General features: G+C 45.5%; 2 protein-coding genes and 1 long non-coding RNA gene across 3 annotated transcripts in view; 1 reads left to right on the forward strand and 2 right to left on the reverse strand.

The window, feature by feature from the left end:
• The window catches only part of LOC118103210 (aryl hydrocarbon receptor), a 51,180-nt gene extending 49,258 nt beyond the window's left edge, over positions 1-1,922 (reverse strand). The window contains exon 1 of the mRNA XM_035149904.2: positions 1,444-1,922. Coding sequence (XP_035005795.2) covers positions 1,444-1,502 — 59 coding nt within the window. The 5' untranslated portion in view covers positions 1,503-1,922. The remainder of the gene's footprint in view (positions 1-1,443) is intronic.
• Positions 1,572-3,928, forward strand: LOC118103290. The gene is made up of 3 exons (XR_004694854.2): positions 1,572-1,674; positions 2,423-2,514; positions 2,775-3,928. It is a non-coding gene; the product is annotated as an uncharacterized LOC118103290 (long non-coding RNA).
• A 10,881-nt stretch (positions 3,929-14,809) lies between these two features.
• Positions 14,810-18,199, reverse strand: LOC118103241 (ATP synthase subunit beta, mitochondrial). The gene is made up of 10 exons (XM_035149974.2): positions 18,043-18,199; positions 17,096-17,269; positions 16,841-17,015; positions 16,626-16,747; positions 16,355-16,539; positions 16,114-16,272; positions 15,916-16,038; positions 15,600-15,812; positions 15,315-15,516; positions 14,810-15,229 (listed from the first exon to the last, which is right to left on the reverse strand). Exons 1-10 carry the CDS (start codon positions 18,143-18,145, stop codon positions 15,132-15,134), a joined length of 1,554 nt encoding a protein of 517 aa, XP_035005865.1. The 5' UTR covers positions 18,146-18,199; the 3' UTR covers positions 14,810-15,131.
• Between the last annotated feature and the right edge of the window lie 806 nt (positions 18,200-19,005).

Raw genomic sequence — 19,005 nt, forward strand, 5'->3', positions numbered from 1 at the left:
GCCCTTGATGCTGCAGATAAAGGATCAAGGCAGCACCATATAAGGTTCATATTAGGGATGAGCACAATCAGTCCAGATGTTTATAAAGGCTCCTAGTTAGTCAGTGGCAGAGACACCAGTCGGCTATACGAATAAATTATCAACTTTTTTTATTGTCACCATTAACAGTCTGTTATAAACTATTTAAGTATGGAGCCTGTCTGAAAGTTAAGACGTTATGAAGGAGGAACCATTCTACTATGGTACTAAACCTCTATGAGGGTTCTAATACAGAGCTGTTACACACACAACCCTTGAAGGTTCTTGAAGAGGGACTTTGCACATCTGTATGTCCCCTGAGGGCCACCGTGTGTTGTCTGAAAGGAAGTTAGTATCTGCAACCTGCAAAGGGTTCTGTTAAGGTGTTTTCTCAAGGTTCTCAGGGAGTTCTGATTGGTTCGGAGGTGTCTGACTTCAATTCCCTGTTTCACCTGGGTGCTAGTAGGAGATTGAAACCCAGAGCCGGGCTTCCACTGAACAAACAGCAGGACTATGCAGCACATGCTGAAGAACGATCTGCAGAGCAACAGTGTGCAGCAGCAGCAGTTCTCAGATTGTGGTCTGGGGCCCTCCAGGGGACCGAGCAGGGGAATCCAGGGGGGGACGAGATGCCATGTGCATGTTTACTTAAATCACAAGTAGAACCATGAGGTGGTGTGATGATATTCCTGATGTCCACCTCCCCACCCGCAGAGCGCCCTCACCTCGCTGCAATGCTCCTCCAGGAGGTTTCTTGAAAGGAGATCTGAGTGAAATGGCTTTTTTTACAGCGTGGAGTCCATTTGCACGAATCGGTCTGAGAGGGCCAGCTGTCTCACATGGTATAATTAGATTTAAATAGTACTGAAGCAACAGTTTTCTTTTCTTTTCCATGCTGCATGTGGATAGGCCTGCGCGGCTGTTGGACTTCGGCCCTTCACATTACCTCTGGTGTGGCTGGCCAACATTGCATAACCGCAGCAGGGGGAAAATAGACTTTATGGATCGAGCTCGGGACAATGTCTCTTCTATTGCAAACACAAGAGCCCAACGCAGGAGCTGCTGCGCCCCTGTTCCCATGCAGCTCCGACTGCGACGCGGAGCGACTGGAGGTGTTTGCACAGCTGCACGCACCTCCAGACAGACGGGGCTCTGCGCAACGCACCCGCACGACTCACGAGTTACAACCGCGTTGTGTTTGCGTTGTATTGGGTTATAAGCTCGTCCCGGAGGATCACGTGCGGTGCGGCGCCGCAGCCACAGACGCACGTCGGGGGTGTTCACACAGACAATAAGGTCATTACGCACAGACAAGTCACTGTAAACACGCTTCAAACAGCCTGTGGGGTGTTATTAGGGTCATTATGGGATGTTACTATGCTGATTATTAAAGCAGTAATTACAGTGGGGGTTTGCTTGACTTACATTTTCTGAACGGGCTTCTTTCGCTTCTTGGCCGCGTAAAGCGCCGTGCTCGGCAGCATGGTGGCGTCCGGGCAGACGAGGGGGGACAGCGGCTGCGTCCCGGGGCGTCAGGGTCTTCACGTCCGGACCGAGGAAGAGGGAACCCCCTCGACGACGAGCGACCAGGACTGAAGAGGATGCGGGGAAAGGAGCCGGAGAACGAAGCACAGAACCCGTCTCCTTCTCCTCCTGGTGCGTAAAAACTACTTTTGTTTCCTTCGACTCCTCCAAACGTCCGTAAAGACGCACGTCAACTACCGCAACTTTCAATAGTCCCGACGGCCGCGTACTCCCGCGTCGGTTCACCGCAGAACCCCGCACGCTTCACGCGTTCGAAAGTAAAGTAAAGTTTAAAAAAAGTCCTCGGAGGGATTTCTCTCCTCCGTTGTGATTTGACAGGGCTGGTTCTGCTGCCGCGGCCGCGCGCTCCCGACGCGGCTGGTGAGTGCGCGTGGGGCGTGTGCTCGTGTGTTTGTGTGTCACCGTAATAACGCGAGAGGAGAAATATTTAAGGTGGAACGAATGTGGGCCAAACGCGACTGACAGCGCAGAGCGGGAGGGACCAGGGGACTGCGAACCCACCCGGACGACCTTAAAAACACTCTCCACCAATCACAGCACAGCATTTACACGACTTTTATTGTAATTTTTACATTCATTTAGTTTAAATAATTATAATAAGAGTACATACAATACAAATATAATAATACTCGTACCTTTTTAATATATTTGAGCAGGAAATTATACTTTAGTAAATAGTAATAATAATACATCATTTTAAACATCAATCATTTTATTGTAAAACTTTTAACTTTGTATATGGTTTGTAATTAATTGATCATGATCATGAATTATTAAAGAATAATTAACTCTACTGTAATGGGCCTGAACTTTTCATGTGTTTTGTTCATTTTAAATCGATTAAAAATGATTTTAATAGAGAATAACTGCTCAGAAAGGAGATGACCTCTGACCTCAGCGAGCATCATGGGATGAAGATGAAGATGAAGATGAAGATCTCCACCTGCACAGGTTGGTTGTATCCCATCATTTACATGAGTAACATCTAGACGTATGCAGCTGTTACCTGGTTTAGTTCAGTTTAGTTTGATATGTTTAGATTTAAGAACACAAGAATTAACAGAACAATTACCACAAAGAGACACAAATATTTGCAGATACAAGTACATTTGTATTAGAAAACTAATGGTTGAAAATATATCTTGTAAAACTTTTACTGCCAAACAACCAGGAGAACACAACCGGTCTTGATAACCCTTGTTTTTCTCAAGTCTTTCTTCAGCTCCACCACCGGCCACGACAGGAATAGACCGAGGTGCTTGTGCTTGATGAATGCTGCGTCCTCCTACGCCCTGTCATCGGGAGGTGAACTCAGGCTTTGCACAGCCCTGCATTTGAAGGATTCCTGTATTGTTCATTGTGCTCCGTGAAGTCAATGTCAGCAGAATTTATCTTAGCGCCTGGCGAGCGACGTGCTCCAGCACGCCACGCACCATGAAAGAACTGAAAGGTGCACAAAGTCACTTCTCATCACCTGATCCCCAACGTCTGAGCTCGTATCTTAAGCTCTAAGATACGAGCTCAGACGTTGGGGGGGCTTCACTGGTTCTGTCGGATATGAAGTAAACTGGAATCTTGTCATGATGGTTCAAACTGGAAAAAAATGACAATGAATGGCATGAAACAGAAGGAGTTGATGTCTCTCTTTGAACCACAGGAAATCAATTTGCTTTTGAATGTTTTTCTTTCTAGTTTAAAGCAGAGGCTGTAAATAAAGACGGACGGTGCATCTCCACTTCCTCCTCTCCAGGAATGAAGCCAAAAATCTCCTGGATACAAACGATGCCATAGTCCGCGCAGCAGTATCGTTCAAATAAATAGATAGAAGGACAGGTTTGCTGCGTTGAGGTGCAGCTGAGCCTTGGAGTCTCCCTCCCTGCACCTGATGAGGATGATGAAGGTGAAACCTGCGCAGACTGATTTACATTATTTATGTAAACCGTTCCCTGTAAAGACATTTTGGTCTTTTCTTCTTCCCTGTAATTAAAATGTACTTCTCATTTGCAACTGTTTTGCGTATTAAAACAGTTCCAGGTCGGCCTCATGGGAGCGCTGAGGGGGAACTCTTGGCGTCCATGTTGCCATGGCAGGATGTTGTGTTCAACACTAAACACGGCAGTTACAAGTCGACAGTTATCTGCGATATGCCACCCTCTGGCCCTGTTAAAATGCAACCTTTGTTTAAAATACACCCTGTTTTAATACAGCTTGGCTCAATCTCCGAGCGCCTGGCAGCCGCGCTCTCGCTCCTTTGTCTTTATGAGACGCTTTTAAAGAGCCACAGCACCTTTTTCTGTTTCTGCAGCTCGGCTTTGTTTCCCCGTCTTCACGTAGAAGGATTTTGAGAAGGATGACAGTTTGATCCGAGCCCGCAGAGCTTGAATTGCTCGGCTTTGTTATCTCCGGACGCTAATGGAGCGGAGCAGTTGTTGCTCTTAATTGAGACATCCACAAAATGATTTATAGCTGGTAATTAAAATAAATGATAGTGCTTTTTAAAGGATAATAGCTAAGTTTGGTCCTCGGCTGACAGCATGATTATGAATCAGTAGTTTTGTTGTGTTGCTTTCCTCTGATCAGAACATGTCCGCTGCAGCAGTTGAATTAAAAGCCGGCCTGTTTTTGAGGTTTTCTTTAGCTTTTGGCTTTCACTACACAGGGAGCAGAGGCCATTACGAGGCCAGAACCTGTTGTTCCTCATCATTAGCTTGCTCTATGACTAAAGTGCACCAGTTTACATATTTGGCAGCACCAGAACAGGCTGAGGAGCTGCAGTAACTTTCCACCGAGCCACCGCAGGCTGCTGCAGCGTTTTATTGCAACATGCAGAGGTGGCATTTACACGGCTCCCAAAACTCTGACTACAACTTGTGAAATTTGTGCGGTTAGAGTTTGATTCAAAGCAGGGGAGGGTTCCCACGTAGACCCTCTCTCTCCCGGGCCACAGCTCCATGGAGCGCCGTGAAGGTGGTGCCTTGCTCAACAGCACCTCTGCATCTGATACTTTTCTGTTTGAGCTGAATGACATTTAGTGATAATAGTATTTTCTTGCTCTCATGTTATCAGTGGAGTTTTCTTTTATCAATTACAAATGAGAACGCATGTAGGTGTGATTTGAGATCATGATTTTGATGTGATTAATCGTGCTGGAGCCCTGAGGGTCGACTTATAGATGCATATATGGAAGTATCCACCTCCATTTGGCCAGAGTGCAGAATATCTACGCTCCACCGGGGTTAAATCCCTCTGGTTTTATATTTATAAACAGTATTATTTGACCTTTGGCTGTTTTCTGGTTCCTCGGACAGCTGGCACAACTATGGGAGAGTCTTTCACCGTCTGGAGCTTTGACACAGACGTCTCTAAAATATGAAATGGCACCAAACATGGGACGACGGTCAGGGTGAAACTTTTTAGACATCCGTCGTCTCAAATTAGCACCGGGCCACCGACAGAAGCAGGGATAAAGGATGTAGATCAAGATATGATTAAAGGTCACAGCCTCTTGAAATTACAGGCCTGCTGCAGTCGTGTTTTTTCCATGTCGGGCCGGTCTGGATGGGCTCGGACCTGCGGCTCATCCTTCAGCCCTGGTTAGTGGTGAGAGCTGTGCAGCCGGAGGAGATGCGGCAGGCTGCAGCTCTGGTTAATAGTCGTATCCGGGATAGGCGTGTTCTGGTAAATTGGTGGCAGATGTCGTGGAGTTTGGACGCAAGCGGGGACTTTCAGAGGCAGAGCGGTGGGTTTGTAAATAACTGTGGAATCAAAACTGGAATTTAGGAGATGTTCTGTCCGTACTTGTAGCTATTTGAGCTCATTTGGACTCAACTTTAACTTCTATAATTAGAACTTTTCTAGTTTTCAAAGTGATATTTTTTACTAAAAGCAATTACACAGTCTACTCTATGTCTTGGTCCATTTCAAAAACATACACAACGTTTCAGCCAACATGGAAAAACTAGAGCCCGACTGATAAATAAATACAGATATTAGGGAATAAAAAATGTTGGCAATGATTCCTGAGATGTCGTTTTCAAAACCCTTATGATGAAGAGATATAACGGGGGCTTGATATTTTACAGTTTAACCATAAACTTTATAATAGATAAAGATAAATAAACATAACATTTAAACCTGAATCACGTACTTTCTGTGCATTATTCTGTAGAATAGTATTGATAAGTATAATCGTGATACTGATCTCTGGGAAAGGCTCATATTGGCAGATTCTAAAAAAGAAAAGTGGAAATTTACAATTCCAACAGAGCCGTCTTTATGTTCTGATGAGAATCATGTGATATCACTGAAAACTCTAGACGGGCTAAATTGACCCTGAGGGAGTTTGATTAGTATTGTTTTGGTCCATGTCGATACATACATACAAATGTTACCGTCCTGAGGAGTAATATTTTGTATATATGCTGTACTACTTTTCAAAATGAGTCCTTCACTTCCTCTTCCTGTTGCTACTGAAAGAAAGAAGGTCAAAGGTCAGTGTCTCTTCTCACAGAGCCTTGGTCACACTGTAGGTTTTTATGTTCCTGAGACGTTGGGATGTTTGGCCTGAGAATGACCCCGTTGATTACATCTTCGCAGACACTTCGCTGCTCTGGATAATCACAGACTTCACTCTGGAGAGTTTTCAGAGGGACTCTTTGGCTTTTTTTCAGTGGAACATAATTTTCAATTAAAATAGTCGACTGCAACGTCTGTGGATTGTTCTGAATAACAAGGGCGTTGTATCTGTAAAACAAACCATTGTAGTACTAGTACCAAGTAAGATATTTGTTAATCTGGTGTTTTGATCATAGAGGTAGAGAAGCCTCATGCCAGTGTCCCGTGTTGTCTATAGTATGTTCAATTCGAGTTATTTTTGAAGAGAAAAGGGCTGATTTTATATTAGGTTAAAAATCAAGAAAACAAGAAAACAATTCCTGGTTTCCTGTCTGTGACGAGACCTCACACGAGCTTCATTAGCACAAATGTGCTGAGACGTTCTGCACCCAGACAGAAGTGTGTCAATCTTTCTATGAAGATCGTTTAAGTAAATCAGAGTCATGCGGGCTTCGACCCAACAATGGCAGCATTTTCCTTCAAACACAGCCTCATCTATGAACAAGCTTTTCAGTAATTGTAACCTCACATTCTTCCTCTTTCTTGTGATTTATTATGGTTTGGTGTATTTTGGGAAATCAGCTCTTTTTGTTTTTTTACCCCAGTTTGACCTTTTGCAGGGTTTAAACTCTGTCAGTAAGGAAACTGAACTGATTCTCATAATCTCAAAATAATCTAATTCCACTTTATTTGACCTGAAAAAAAGGTTTATTGGAAAAACTGAGAATGAAGTCGTGAAAGTGGAAAAAAACAACATTTCATCACTCGGATGATGGCGTCTGATTTGTTTTTTTGAAGTCCGGTGTCAGATGTCTGTGAGCAGATGAGTCACTGTGAAGGATCTTGTTTTCACAACCTTCACATTAGTCATTGTTTACTGGATGAGGCCGCAGGAGTTGACAGCTATTGGGGGGGGGAAAAGGTTCCATAATCCCTGAAGAAGTGCTGCAGCTGTGGTGTTAGATAACCAGACGTGTTAATAACCCATCAGGTATCAAAATAGATATATAATAACGTTTACAGTAAAACTATTGGTACTGATATGACTGGGAAGAAAAGAGTTTGGATTGCAGCCAAGCTCATTCCCTGTTATTTCCTGCTCCAGTATATTGTAGAAATGCTACTGGGAGATCGTGCAGTAGTTCTTATCATACTGGTGCATGTTCAAGTGTTCATGTTTCTAATGAGTTTGGTTTGAATTATACAGACAGGTTGAAGTTGGTTAAAGTAGCAGACAACCTGCTCCTGATGCAGATATAAGAGGCTCATTCTAAAGCAACAGAAAAATGCACTGACAGTTAGTTTCTGGAGCCAGTCGATCCTCCCAGACCCTTCCCACTGGTCCTTCAGGGGACGGTGTGCAGGAGAAACAAGTGGAATGGAATCACCTCACTGACAGACTTGTTTGCTTGTTTCAGACTAAATAAAGATAAAGACAAGTGGAGTGTTTTCTTCCTCCCACGAAGACGACGGCTCGAGTGCAGCTCTGCCAGTCGAGCCGTCGTCTCCCTGTCATGAAACCGTCTGGACCTCTGACCTAACAGCCTCCAACCCTGTACTTTAACCCCACAGCCTCTGAAAACCTCTGCTCCTATTTATACCACAGCCGAACCCTGCAGCTCGTTAAAGCTCTTGTGGCTGTGAGCTTGTAAGCAATTTGTTTGTGGGGAGAGTTATCAGGCGGAAAGCTGCGCGTCTGTTTGGATGATCGCATCGGATCACACAGTCAAATCACAGAGTCCAGCGTGCACTTGATCTATGTTTGCTTTTTTCTATTGGTCAAACTGGGACAAGGTTGACGATCACAAACTATCTCGTCGTACGAGCTTGGTGGTTCTAACGCTTCAGCCGACCTTGACCTTTTGTCTCTGTCGCCTTCCTGTCCACCTGACAGTAACCTGTCGTGTCTCTGTGCTCAGGATCACCACGTTTAGCCACAACTCCTCCACCACCGTTTCCAGACTGCAGCCCTGGTTCCACCAAATGACAGTAAGTGAGCGCATCACTCAAAACCAAACCCACAAAACACCACCAGTCACGGGTCATTTAAAACCTGTTATTCAGCAGGAGAAGAAGAAGAAGCGTCACATCGGAGTCTTAGAGGTTTAACCAGAGGAGGTTTGCGTTAAGTGGAACTTTCCTCTAAACGTGTCTCCTTATTCTGAGCTCGTCCGTTTATAATCCCTCATTAGTCAATGTAAATAAAAGCAAATGTCGGCCGCCCTTTGGCATGACCTGTGTTAGTGTCGTCCCGTCAGGCTGTGATAATGAATGTGTCTCCAGAGCAACGCACGACAACTAGAGGGGAATCTAAATGAGCTGGAATGTTATTACGCAGATACTGAAGAAGTGTGATAACTGCTAACTTTGACTTGTGTGACGATCTGCATCTGCTGGATGTGTGAGGGCACGTCTGAGATACTGGAGATATCTCACCGAATGCTTCACAAGTCGGAGACTGACACTCAAACGATCGCCTCATATCTTTTTACACATTTCTGTGTGTTGAGAAAAGCTGTGAACCCATCAAGAGTCCAGAGGTCATCTGGGCTCTGTTTGGTTAAAGACCAGCTTCCACTCACTGACGCCTGAGAGATTAACTCCGCCTGAGAGCTTCAGTTCCTTCGCCAGCTCTGGAAAAGTGAAAACAAAGAATGTAAATTTAAGAAAAATATGGCAGAGGAGAGCCGCATATTTTCTTCGTTCCTCGGACAACAAACACTCGCACTCACTTCGCTGCCCGTCAGCATCGGAGCCGAGCGTCAGAAGGTTGGTCTGACGCCAGAAGATGCTCAGAAACAAATGAAACATGGACATGTGCATATGAGTCGCACAGAAAGAGACAAACACACATGATGCAGCCACATCTTTTGTCATTTCATTCTACTTTGAGGTTGTTGTGCATCTCTTTTTGTGGTTGTTTCTCTTTGTGATCAACAACGAGGATTTTACACACGATGACTTCTCATGGTAGAAATCATAATCTGCCTGCTGGAGGTAAAAACTTTGATAAAGTTACATTAATTTGAAGTTGCATTAAACATATTTTGTGAGGATATCTATTTCAAATTGGTTCAAAATCCATATATCTACAAATGTTTTATTTCAGATGAACAGAAAACCTGTATAATCTAGAGGTAACTTAAAGTTCCAGTAGCTGACAGCAGGAGAGTGCGGTCGCAGCAGCTCTCACATCACAATGTGTTCGGCTTTATGAAAATGAATCACAGCATTGTTGAGAAACCTCCCCTGGATAAATAGGGGTTGAATAAAAACCTCATCGCCAACCTGGGAAGTGGACATTTGTTTTTGAGTATTTATTTGGAAGAAGTTTCAATCCATCATCCTGCTATGTGACTAACCGAGCATGCTGGGAAATGTTTTGGTCGGTGGCCGTCCTTTCCAAACCCTGAAGTTTTGATGACTCACTCCTGGACAACATAAAACCTGGTCTGGGAAATGAAGCGGACGTTTCTGTAGCTGCTCCTAAATAAAGTTTTAATCAGCTCCAAACCTGACTGAAAGCACTGAAACCAAATGCCTCCCGATGTCCAGATCTTTTGTCTCCGTCAGAGATTTAATTTGACGAGACTCAACCGAACCAGGTCAGTTTTCATGCTGCAGGCCCCAACCCCCAGTGGTTGCAGCTCCTCTATCAATACATCATTTTAACGTTTCTATCTTATTTAATCACAATCCTCGCTGTCGCTAAATACTGGAACTTCCCAGTTCTGCCGTAAATCTACAAACACAGTTTACGTGGCACCAAGCTGCTGCTTTCTAGGAGCAGTTTGTCCTGATCGACCTTGAACGCAGCACCGACAGCTTTTTGGTTTTATATTCGATTGAAATGTTTTGTGAACGCCGACGAGCGGAGACGTTGAGACATCTCACACACACACACACACACACACACACACACACACAGTGAATCAGCTCGTCTGGCCTCTCCACTCATCTGGGGTTGATTAAATTCACCACTTCCCTACACACACAAACACACACACACACACACACACACTGACATGAGCCATGTAAATTGTGTGTGTGTGTGTTTTGGTTTTGAATAAATGGGTGGGGGGTGTATCTAGGACTACACACACACAAACACACACACACACACATACCACACAGACTTATGATTAATGTTACCGTGGCTTCCCATGAACTCATTCACCCTTTCAAAATAAAATCTGTGGGTATTCATCTCTCTTCTTTCTCTGCTCTATAATAATTAGCTCACTTTTACTTTTCTAAACCGACTTTTCAGGGCCGCACAGATTCTCTCTACACAACAGGACTCAAACATGGTTTAGTTTCAGGATTAGGAATCAATAGTTTGTACATTTTATTCCTTGATAAAGGTGGAGATAAAGAATATGAATTTGTACCCTGGTGTCACCGTGAGCAGTGAAATGGTCTCTCCCATGGAGGCTGGAATCCCACTGGTTTCCACTGTGGAGGTCAATTCAACTTAATTAACTTAAACTGTGGCTGCAAAACCCAGACCCTCTCTCTGTTGGACCCACCGGCTGCACTGAGCAACAATGCACCTGTGCTGGTGGAGTCACTGGCCTGTGGGTCTTCAACCAGGGGAAGTAAAGTCATGACACTTATTAACTATGTCAATTTACTGTTTTGCTTCATTGGGCGGCGTTCAGCAGAAACATATCGTGAGTCTGTGGAATTTCACAGCTTGTTTCAGCTGCTAGTTTATTTCAGGTTTAACTCAACAACATAAACATCCTGGTTTCAATCTAACAAATCGCACTTCTGATGAAAACACATGAAATCCAGGCTGGTGTGTGTGTGTGTGTGTGTGTGTGTGTGTGTGTGTGTGTGTGTGGCAGCTTTCACACAAACTTTAAGGAAACATAAATTAAAGCTACACAGTGTTTGGATTGATGTTTCTGCTCCTTTTTCCTGGAGGGAGTTTCTCCTATTTACTTTAGAGAATTAGAGAAAAAACAACATTTCTACAAGCTCGGTAAAAGTTGGAGAACCGTCCCCAGGACAGGAAACGGCTGCAGGAAATGAGCGGAGCCTCCAATCACAATGGAGTCATCTCTTCAGCCTGAGCTCCAGGTTAAATAAATCGCTTGTTGATATATATTCACATTCCGGTAATGATCTTGTGGGACCGCCGGGTGGGAGAGTCCACGCTGCCAAGACCCTCCTCTGGAAAAGCCGGCATTACTGGCGAGAAATGAGCCAGCTCTCCAGGGACGTCCACAGCGCACTCTCCCTCTTTGAAGTCCTTCCTCAGAACACTTTGGGCTCATTCTTTCCTTGGCCGCTGAGGCGATGTTGTTATTGAGAACATCGTTAGCTCAAATTGATTTGACAAACGGCGAGAGGGTGAGTCACAGATGAAATTTCCCACCTTGGCGGAGCTCCGGGCTCCTTCGTTCCTTGATGGTTTGAAGGACGCAGCCATGACTGAGCAGGGAAAGAACCAGACGAGGTCCAAACCTTCCCTCTGAACTTTTTATTTTCTAACCTGCTCAGTTTCCTGACTTTAAACAACGAAGAAGTCACACACGCAAGCTCGTAAAAACGAAACGTTAATAAAGGTGATAGAGGTGCACTCAGTGTGTCTGTCAGTGTGAGTCAGTCTTCAGCAGAACAAACATCAGAGCTTCAGCAGCTGGACGGAGTCAAGGCTACAAACTGAACCTGGAAAATCACAAGTCCACGAAATTAGAGAAATCAAGAAGCTTAAATGGAAAAATACACTTCAGTTTTTGAACATCAGGTGGTGTTGATTCATCTTGAATTCATGGCTACTCTAAGAAAATTATTTTATTTCCCCTGGTGAGTCATGGAAGACGCAGATGTTCTTGTATATTTAGACGTCTGTTAGATGGAACGAGGCTGGAACAACAAGTAAAGAACTTCCTCAACCCTCAAAGAGGACTAATAATAGTCACAGCAACCGCAATAGGTTATTTTAATGGAGTTCGTCATCAAGAACTACAAGAACCAACTTAAACAAGAAGTGTTTCATGCTTGTGTCACAGAAATGCACAATACTTCCAGAAATGATAGGCAAGAGTCTTGCTATCTTGCTAACTATTTCTGACCTTTTGATTGACCTTTGACCTGTGAACTACCAAGACACACGTGTCTGAGAACGATGGTGGGTTGGACTTGTCCTACAAATAAGCCTGTACCGGTTGATTTACTGTTTTTATTCATGCTTCGTGGCATTAAACCAGAGAAGCAGAGGAGCCGCAGGTTGGAGGCGAGTAACCGGGACAGCTCAGTGTCACGAAGTTGATAAAAACATGTTTGACCAGTGCATTGCTCGCAGCTATTTAGCTTTGTCGTCCGTTCTCCCACACGCCATCGTGTCACCTGCAGCGTGCAAACAAACACAAACTCTGAGCGTGCACCTCTCACCTCATTAGCATGGTCGCCGTACTTGCCTCCACCTCCGAACCTTTGTAAACGCAGCCGAGCGGCATCAGAGCAGTTTGACTCATCAAACAGTTTGTATTTACACCCACACTCCTCCTGCTTTGATGATTCACAAAACCTGCTGTGACAAACCTGAGCTCTTAGAGGAATATGCGTAGAAATACGGAAAAAACCTCAGTGCGAGTATAAATAAATGACACCACCGACTGACGAAGCTCTGGAGAGTCATCACAGGACGATGTGATAAACTTTCTCCAGCTGTTCGAAGTATCAGTAGACAAAGAAATGATTGGTAACTTTTATTTTGTTTTTCTATTTGTTAGAACCTTTTGTTTTCTTCTAGAAATTAGATATTCAGTTTAGATTTTATGTTAAAAGTTTGTGATTGAACAAAGATATTTGAACTTTTGTTCCGTTTAAACAACCAACGACAACAACACTAAATCAACACTTAGATTAAAGTTCATCTTGTTTGTTCTGTGACAACTTTCTGTTTGGTTTGGCTCAACCAATCTGAGGCCAACAGCCAAAATGGCACCTCGACACGCGAACGGATAATAACAAGGCTCCTATCGCCATTGTTTCATATATTAACATTTTAAAATATTCAAAATAAAGTGCATTATTAAGTAAGAATGAATTTGTCCAAAAAAAACCTATCATTTCATTTATAACATGCAAGGAGCACAAGCTAAATTCTTTACCCCTTTTGCTTCAGTGTTTTGTCCCCAAATGACCCAAGTGGTTTATTTTCTGCCCTTTAAGCTGAAGTGTGTGTGTGTGTGTGTGTGTGTGTGTGCGTGTGTGTGTGCGTGTGTGTGTGTTTAAAGGCAGTTCATTAACCCGCGTCACACGGTTTTAATTTGGGGGTTTTTACGAGGTGATAAACACACAGACACGTCGTATTACTCTGCTTCTCTGTGTGTGTTTAAATAAGTATTGAGGTAACACGAGCTCACTCCTGCGATAGAGGTTTAAATGATTCTGTATATCTAGAAAGTGACTTGTCTTTTATACACCACGACTATATGTCCCTGCTTTTCCTCATTATCTTTTATTCCTCTGCTTTAGATTCACATATTAAATGTAATTGGTTTTAAATTGTCCTTTAAATTGTATATTATCAGTTTTCCGCTATTTTCTGTAAAAGTCTAACTTTCAGCCCCATCTGCTGTCAAGAGTTGGTATTACAGTCAGTTTTCCAGTTATCTCACTTTTGGGCTTTTAACTATGAGGATTAAAGCTGCAGTGAAATGAGGGGAAACATTTTAACTTTTTTTAAAGTGTAGCTCTAATAAATCACATTTTAAAAAAGTAACGCATATTTTTTGTTATCAATTCTTTTATTCATTGAAAAATCTTGTAAATACAGAAAGTGAATTTCTCCAGATTTGGTACAAATATTCACTTGGACTCAAACTGTTTAGACCTTTGAGGTCAAAGGTCAAGGTCACACTGACGACCTGTTCTTGTAAACACTTCATTTACATGAGGTTGCACTACCCAACTTCAGCCACTGGATGGAGCTATTTGAAAGTCAATCTCACAACTTCATTAAAGTGTAAATAAATAGAGCTACACATGAACTTTATGTTAATTGAGTTAAAAACATACACATTATTGAAAAAGTGAAACAATGGATTCTCTGTTAGTATCACTGACGGGTGAGTTCAGGTTTACACATCTTATCGATTACAGCTGATTCGTGACAGTGTCAGCGTCCAGTCGGCACTAAGTTCAGATCTTAAATATGACGAATGGTGACGACCAGGGCGGAAAAGTCTGCAGCAGCCAGGAGATGCTGGTAAGTGTTTATCGGTGTCTGGGAAGTCGGTCGGTTTGGCCTCGAAGCCTCGGTTGTGTAATGAAGGTTAATTTGTCTGGAGGAATTACAGGAGCTGTAAACCTCGGAGGAAATCAGCAGCATGTGGGCTGGCAGGTGGAGGATTTAACTCATGAGACCGTGAGTCGCTGCTTCTTAAGCTGTCTCTGAATAGCTTGGATTGTTTATAATAGAATTATGTTGAGCAGTTTCTACAGGAGAAATCATAGATTGTTTTATTGCACAGCCCCAATTAAACTTAGGATGTAATAGTTCTTATTAACCTTCATTTTAAAAACTATCGAAAGATCTCCACACAAATCCTGCGTCAGAGTTCAGACCCCTGGACCAAGGTTCTATCATCACCTCGAAAACAAACACGCATGCCAATGTTTGTCCACTGTTTTATTTCAGTTTGCGACAACAGTTCATATTAACACAGCTCAGGAATATGTTCTCCTGTTAGAGTAGATGAGAACAGCCACTTTTAATGAAACACCACAGGGAACTAAAAAGTCCAACCTATTGGAAATATGCAGTTGACAAGATGTTTTGTGTAAAGACAGTATTTTATTCCATCTTCCATTGGAAACATTAAATAGAACTTTCTTTCAGGATGACAAGTATATTTTGACATGTTTTACAAACCAAGTGCTCCTAATTGCAGGACCCCTCCCTTCTTTGAGTTTCTCTTCTCCCTACGACAGTTTGTTTACGAGTGCTCCTCGGCCAGCTTCTCTGCCTTCAGAACAACTTCCTCGATGGGGCCGACCATGTAGAAGGCCTGCTCGGGCAGGGCATCGTACTCGCCTACAGAGAAACGCGTGCAAAACATTAGTAATGCAAAGATATTCAAGTACGCGACTGTAAAAAGAAATGCACGAAGCACACTTACCATTAAGAATGGCCTTGAAGCCCTTGATGGTTTCCTTGAGGGGCACCAGCTTGCCCATGTGGCCAGTGAAGACCTCGGCCACCTGGAAGGGCTGTGACAGGAAACGCTGGATCTTGCGGGCACGAGCCACGGTCAGCTTGTCCTCCTCAGACAACTCATCCATACCCAGGATGGCAATGATATCCTGCAGGGATTTGTAGTCCTACAGGAGGAAATGTGCAAATGTTAGACGGGCGCTGACAAAAACAAACGGCGTCACAGAGTGTAAATGATCAAGTCCCACACCTGAAGGATTTTCTGTACGCCACGGGCAATGTCGTAATGCTCAGACCCGACGATGTTGGGGTCCATGATACGGGAGGTGGAGTCCAAGGGGTCGACAGCGGGGTAGATACCCAACTCAGCGATGGCGCGGGACAACACAGTGGTGGCGTCCAAGTGAGCGAAGGTGGTGGCAGGGGCGGGGTCAGTCAAATCATCAGCGGGCACATAGATGGCCTGGGGGAGGGAACAGACATTTAGTCTTTAAAAGTAATAACTCATAAAGAAACTCCATCTTTCATCCACCACCAGTTCTCCAGTCCTCCGAGTCACTGTTTACCTGCACAGACGTGATTGAACCCTTCTTGGTGGTGGTGATTCTCTCCTGCATGGTTCCCATGTCAGTGGCCAGAGTGGGCTGGTAACCCACAGCCGAGGGGATACGACCCAGCAGGGCAGACACCTGAGAGGGGAGCAGATGAAGTTAATGACATTAACCAAGTTATAAATTCTAATGTTTGATCCGTAGGTTACAGACCTCAGAGCCAGCCTGTGTGAAGCGGAAGATGTTGTCGATGAAGAGCAGCACATCCTGTCCCTCCTGGTCACGGAAATACTCGGCCACGGTCAGTCCAGTCAGAGCGACTCTGGCACGGGCGCCAGGGGGCTCGTTCATCTGGCCGTACACCAGCGCCACCTGATGGAGACAGAGGTTAGTGCTTACTTGGATTTTTCACAGCGACACAGTAGTGTTTTTAAATTGTTTCCCTGAATCTCACCTTGGAGGTGGAGTCCTTCAGGTTGATGACACCAGACTCAATCATTTCATGGTACAAGTCATTTCCCTCACGGGTTCGCTCTCCTACACCGGCAAACACGGAGTAACCACCATGGGCCTTGGCCACGTTGTTAATCAGCTCCATGATCAACACGGTCTTGCCCACACCGGCACCACCGAACAGACCTGCAGCCGAGAGAGAGACGTTAGCACGACTTCTACAAGTGGCAAGAACGGAAACAATCGGTGCAGCATTTAAATTTAGCACATACCAATCTTTCCTCCCTTAGCGTAGGGGGCCAGCAGGTCCACCACCTTAATGCCAGTGACCAAAATCTCCTGCTCCACGCTCATGTCAGTGAACTCTGGGGCCTCAGCGTGGATGGGTGCAGTCCTGGGGAAGAGAAATCCAGTGATTAACAACTCTAACAGGCCTAATGACCCAAATCCAGTCATGGCTGCCGTCACATTTTCAAAGTGAACTCACTGCTTGGTGGAGATGGGACCCCTCTCGTCGATTGGCTCTCCGATGACATTCATGATCCTGCCCAGGGTCTCCGGACCCACTGGGATTCTGATGGGGGCCCCGGTGTCCAGGACCTGCTGTCCACGGACCAGACCTTCAGTTCCATCCATAGCAATGGTGCGCACCGTGCTCTCCCCTAAACACACAACATGACAAGTCAGTGCACGGGTCTCATCTCTCTGCAGGAGGCCGGGGGGTGTGATCCGGGCAGCTCACCGAGATGCTGAGCCACCTCCAGGACGAGCCTGGCCTCTCTGCCGCTGACCTCCAGGGCGTTGAGGATGGGGGGGAGCCCCTCATCGAACTGGACGTCCACCACAGCACCGATGACAGCCACGATGCGGCCGGTGGCGACGCTGGCAGCTGCAGCTGGAGCGACATAGTCCCTGCCTGAGGAGTGAACACAGTCAGTGGCTTTAGTGTTTATTAACCTTACTGTTAACGAACTGCGGCCGCTTCGCCTCAATGTCAAGTTGATGCCAACACCTGCAGAACGACTCCGCGTGAGTACAAGTGAAACATGACGGTTTGAAAACAATGTTACGTAGACTCCATCAAGCTGGATCCAGGAGGCGATGCACCCTAATGACGCGGGGATGAATGGAGGGTTCGTGAAGCTAACGGTGCTAACGCTACTAGCTAGCGGTGCTGCCAGCAGAGGACATCGCGGTGGACAGTGTGTTGACACTTTGTCATGTTCCGGATCTTCTTCTCCACGAACTAACCGGATCTGTGGTGAGAACACGTCTCTGCTCAAGCTGCTAATCTTCCCGCAGGATCCCGGCAGGACGTCAGAGCTAAGCTAGCCGGCTGTGCTATGCTCACATGTCATTACACAAAGGTCATTGCAGCTAGCAGGGTAAAGACACAGCCCGGTCATGTATGTTGCATGTCATGTATGACCAGGAGCACGCGTGGACACGTGTGACACCTTCACGTGTTGGTGTTCCTTCTACACGTCTTATCTTTTTGTCGTTTCCCGACTCGGGCCTGCTGCGCCGCTGCAGCCAGCGTGTGGCTAGCAGCAGCTAGCAGCAGCTAGCAGCAGCTAGCAGCAGCTAGCAGCAGCAGCTAACGCTAGCACCGTCCCTGCCCTCCCGTGACAAGCGCCCAAATGACACACTTCTCTCCGGACACGAAGCACCACGCATGCGGGGACTTACGTGACAGGACGGCCGGGGACCCGACGAGGGCCTTGAGGGGCTGGACCCCGGGCTTGAGAGCCTGCAGAGCCCCGGTGCAGCAGCGTCCTACGGCTCCCAACATGGTCAAAATGGCTGAAGGTGGAAAGAGACGGAGGAACTCGGGGCTTTATAATGAATGAGCGCCGGGGCGAACTGCGCATGCGTGCGACGTCAAGGGGCAGACTGAGCATGCGCAGATGTGGCGTCGAGCCAGCTGACACTGTGCCCTCCACAGACTCGAGCCCTGTCCCAGTCTGTGCTCAAAGGGACCAAGTAGAGGTTGTTCTTCCTCTTCACGAGTCTTCTACCCCATGGGCAGCTTCTCCCTGTCCAGCTGTCCCTTTCTACAACATGTGGACACAATGTCCCCGAATCCACTGGGACGAGGAGGGTGTGTTCTGCTGCACTGACTTGATTTGTTCTCTGGACGACTTTGTCCGGGTCACCAGAGACAATCTGCAAAATGTCCATGGTGATGAGATGCACGTTCACAGAGCCTGAGACAGACACACAGACATGCAGGGAGGTTGGTAGATAGACATGTCTGTAGTTATAAGATGCATGGTGACAGACAGTCACACAGACAGACACACAGACATGCAGGGAGGTTGGCAGATAGACACATCTGTAGGTGGGGGGGTTGTGTGTCTTTGTGTACTTCATTGATCCCAAACTGTAAAACTCCTAATTCTATTCATCATTATCTTTATTAATTCATCTCCACGAGTTGACTCTCTGACTTTAGGAAGTCAGTGGTGGAACCTAAGTGCATGTACTGACTGAGGTACTTGTTGCATTGAGGTGATCCAGGGTCAGTGCTGTGGTGTTGTACGTGATAGATCTGTGAAGAGGCTTCATGGGACTCGTGGAACAGAGACATGGGGAAAGTCAGCAGTTGCTCCTGTGCTTTTTGTGGTGAGAAGTCAAACTACAAACAGTCCA

The sequence above is a fragment of the Hippoglossus stenolepis genome, chromosome 24 (assembly GCF_022539355.2).
Source record: "Hippoglossus stenolepis isolate QCI-W04-F060 chromosome 24, HSTE1.2, whole genome shotgun sequence".
Classification (NCBI taxonomy): Eukaryota; Metazoa; Chordata; class Actinopteri; order Pleuronectiformes; family Pleuronectidae; genus Hippoglossus; species Hippoglossus stenolepis.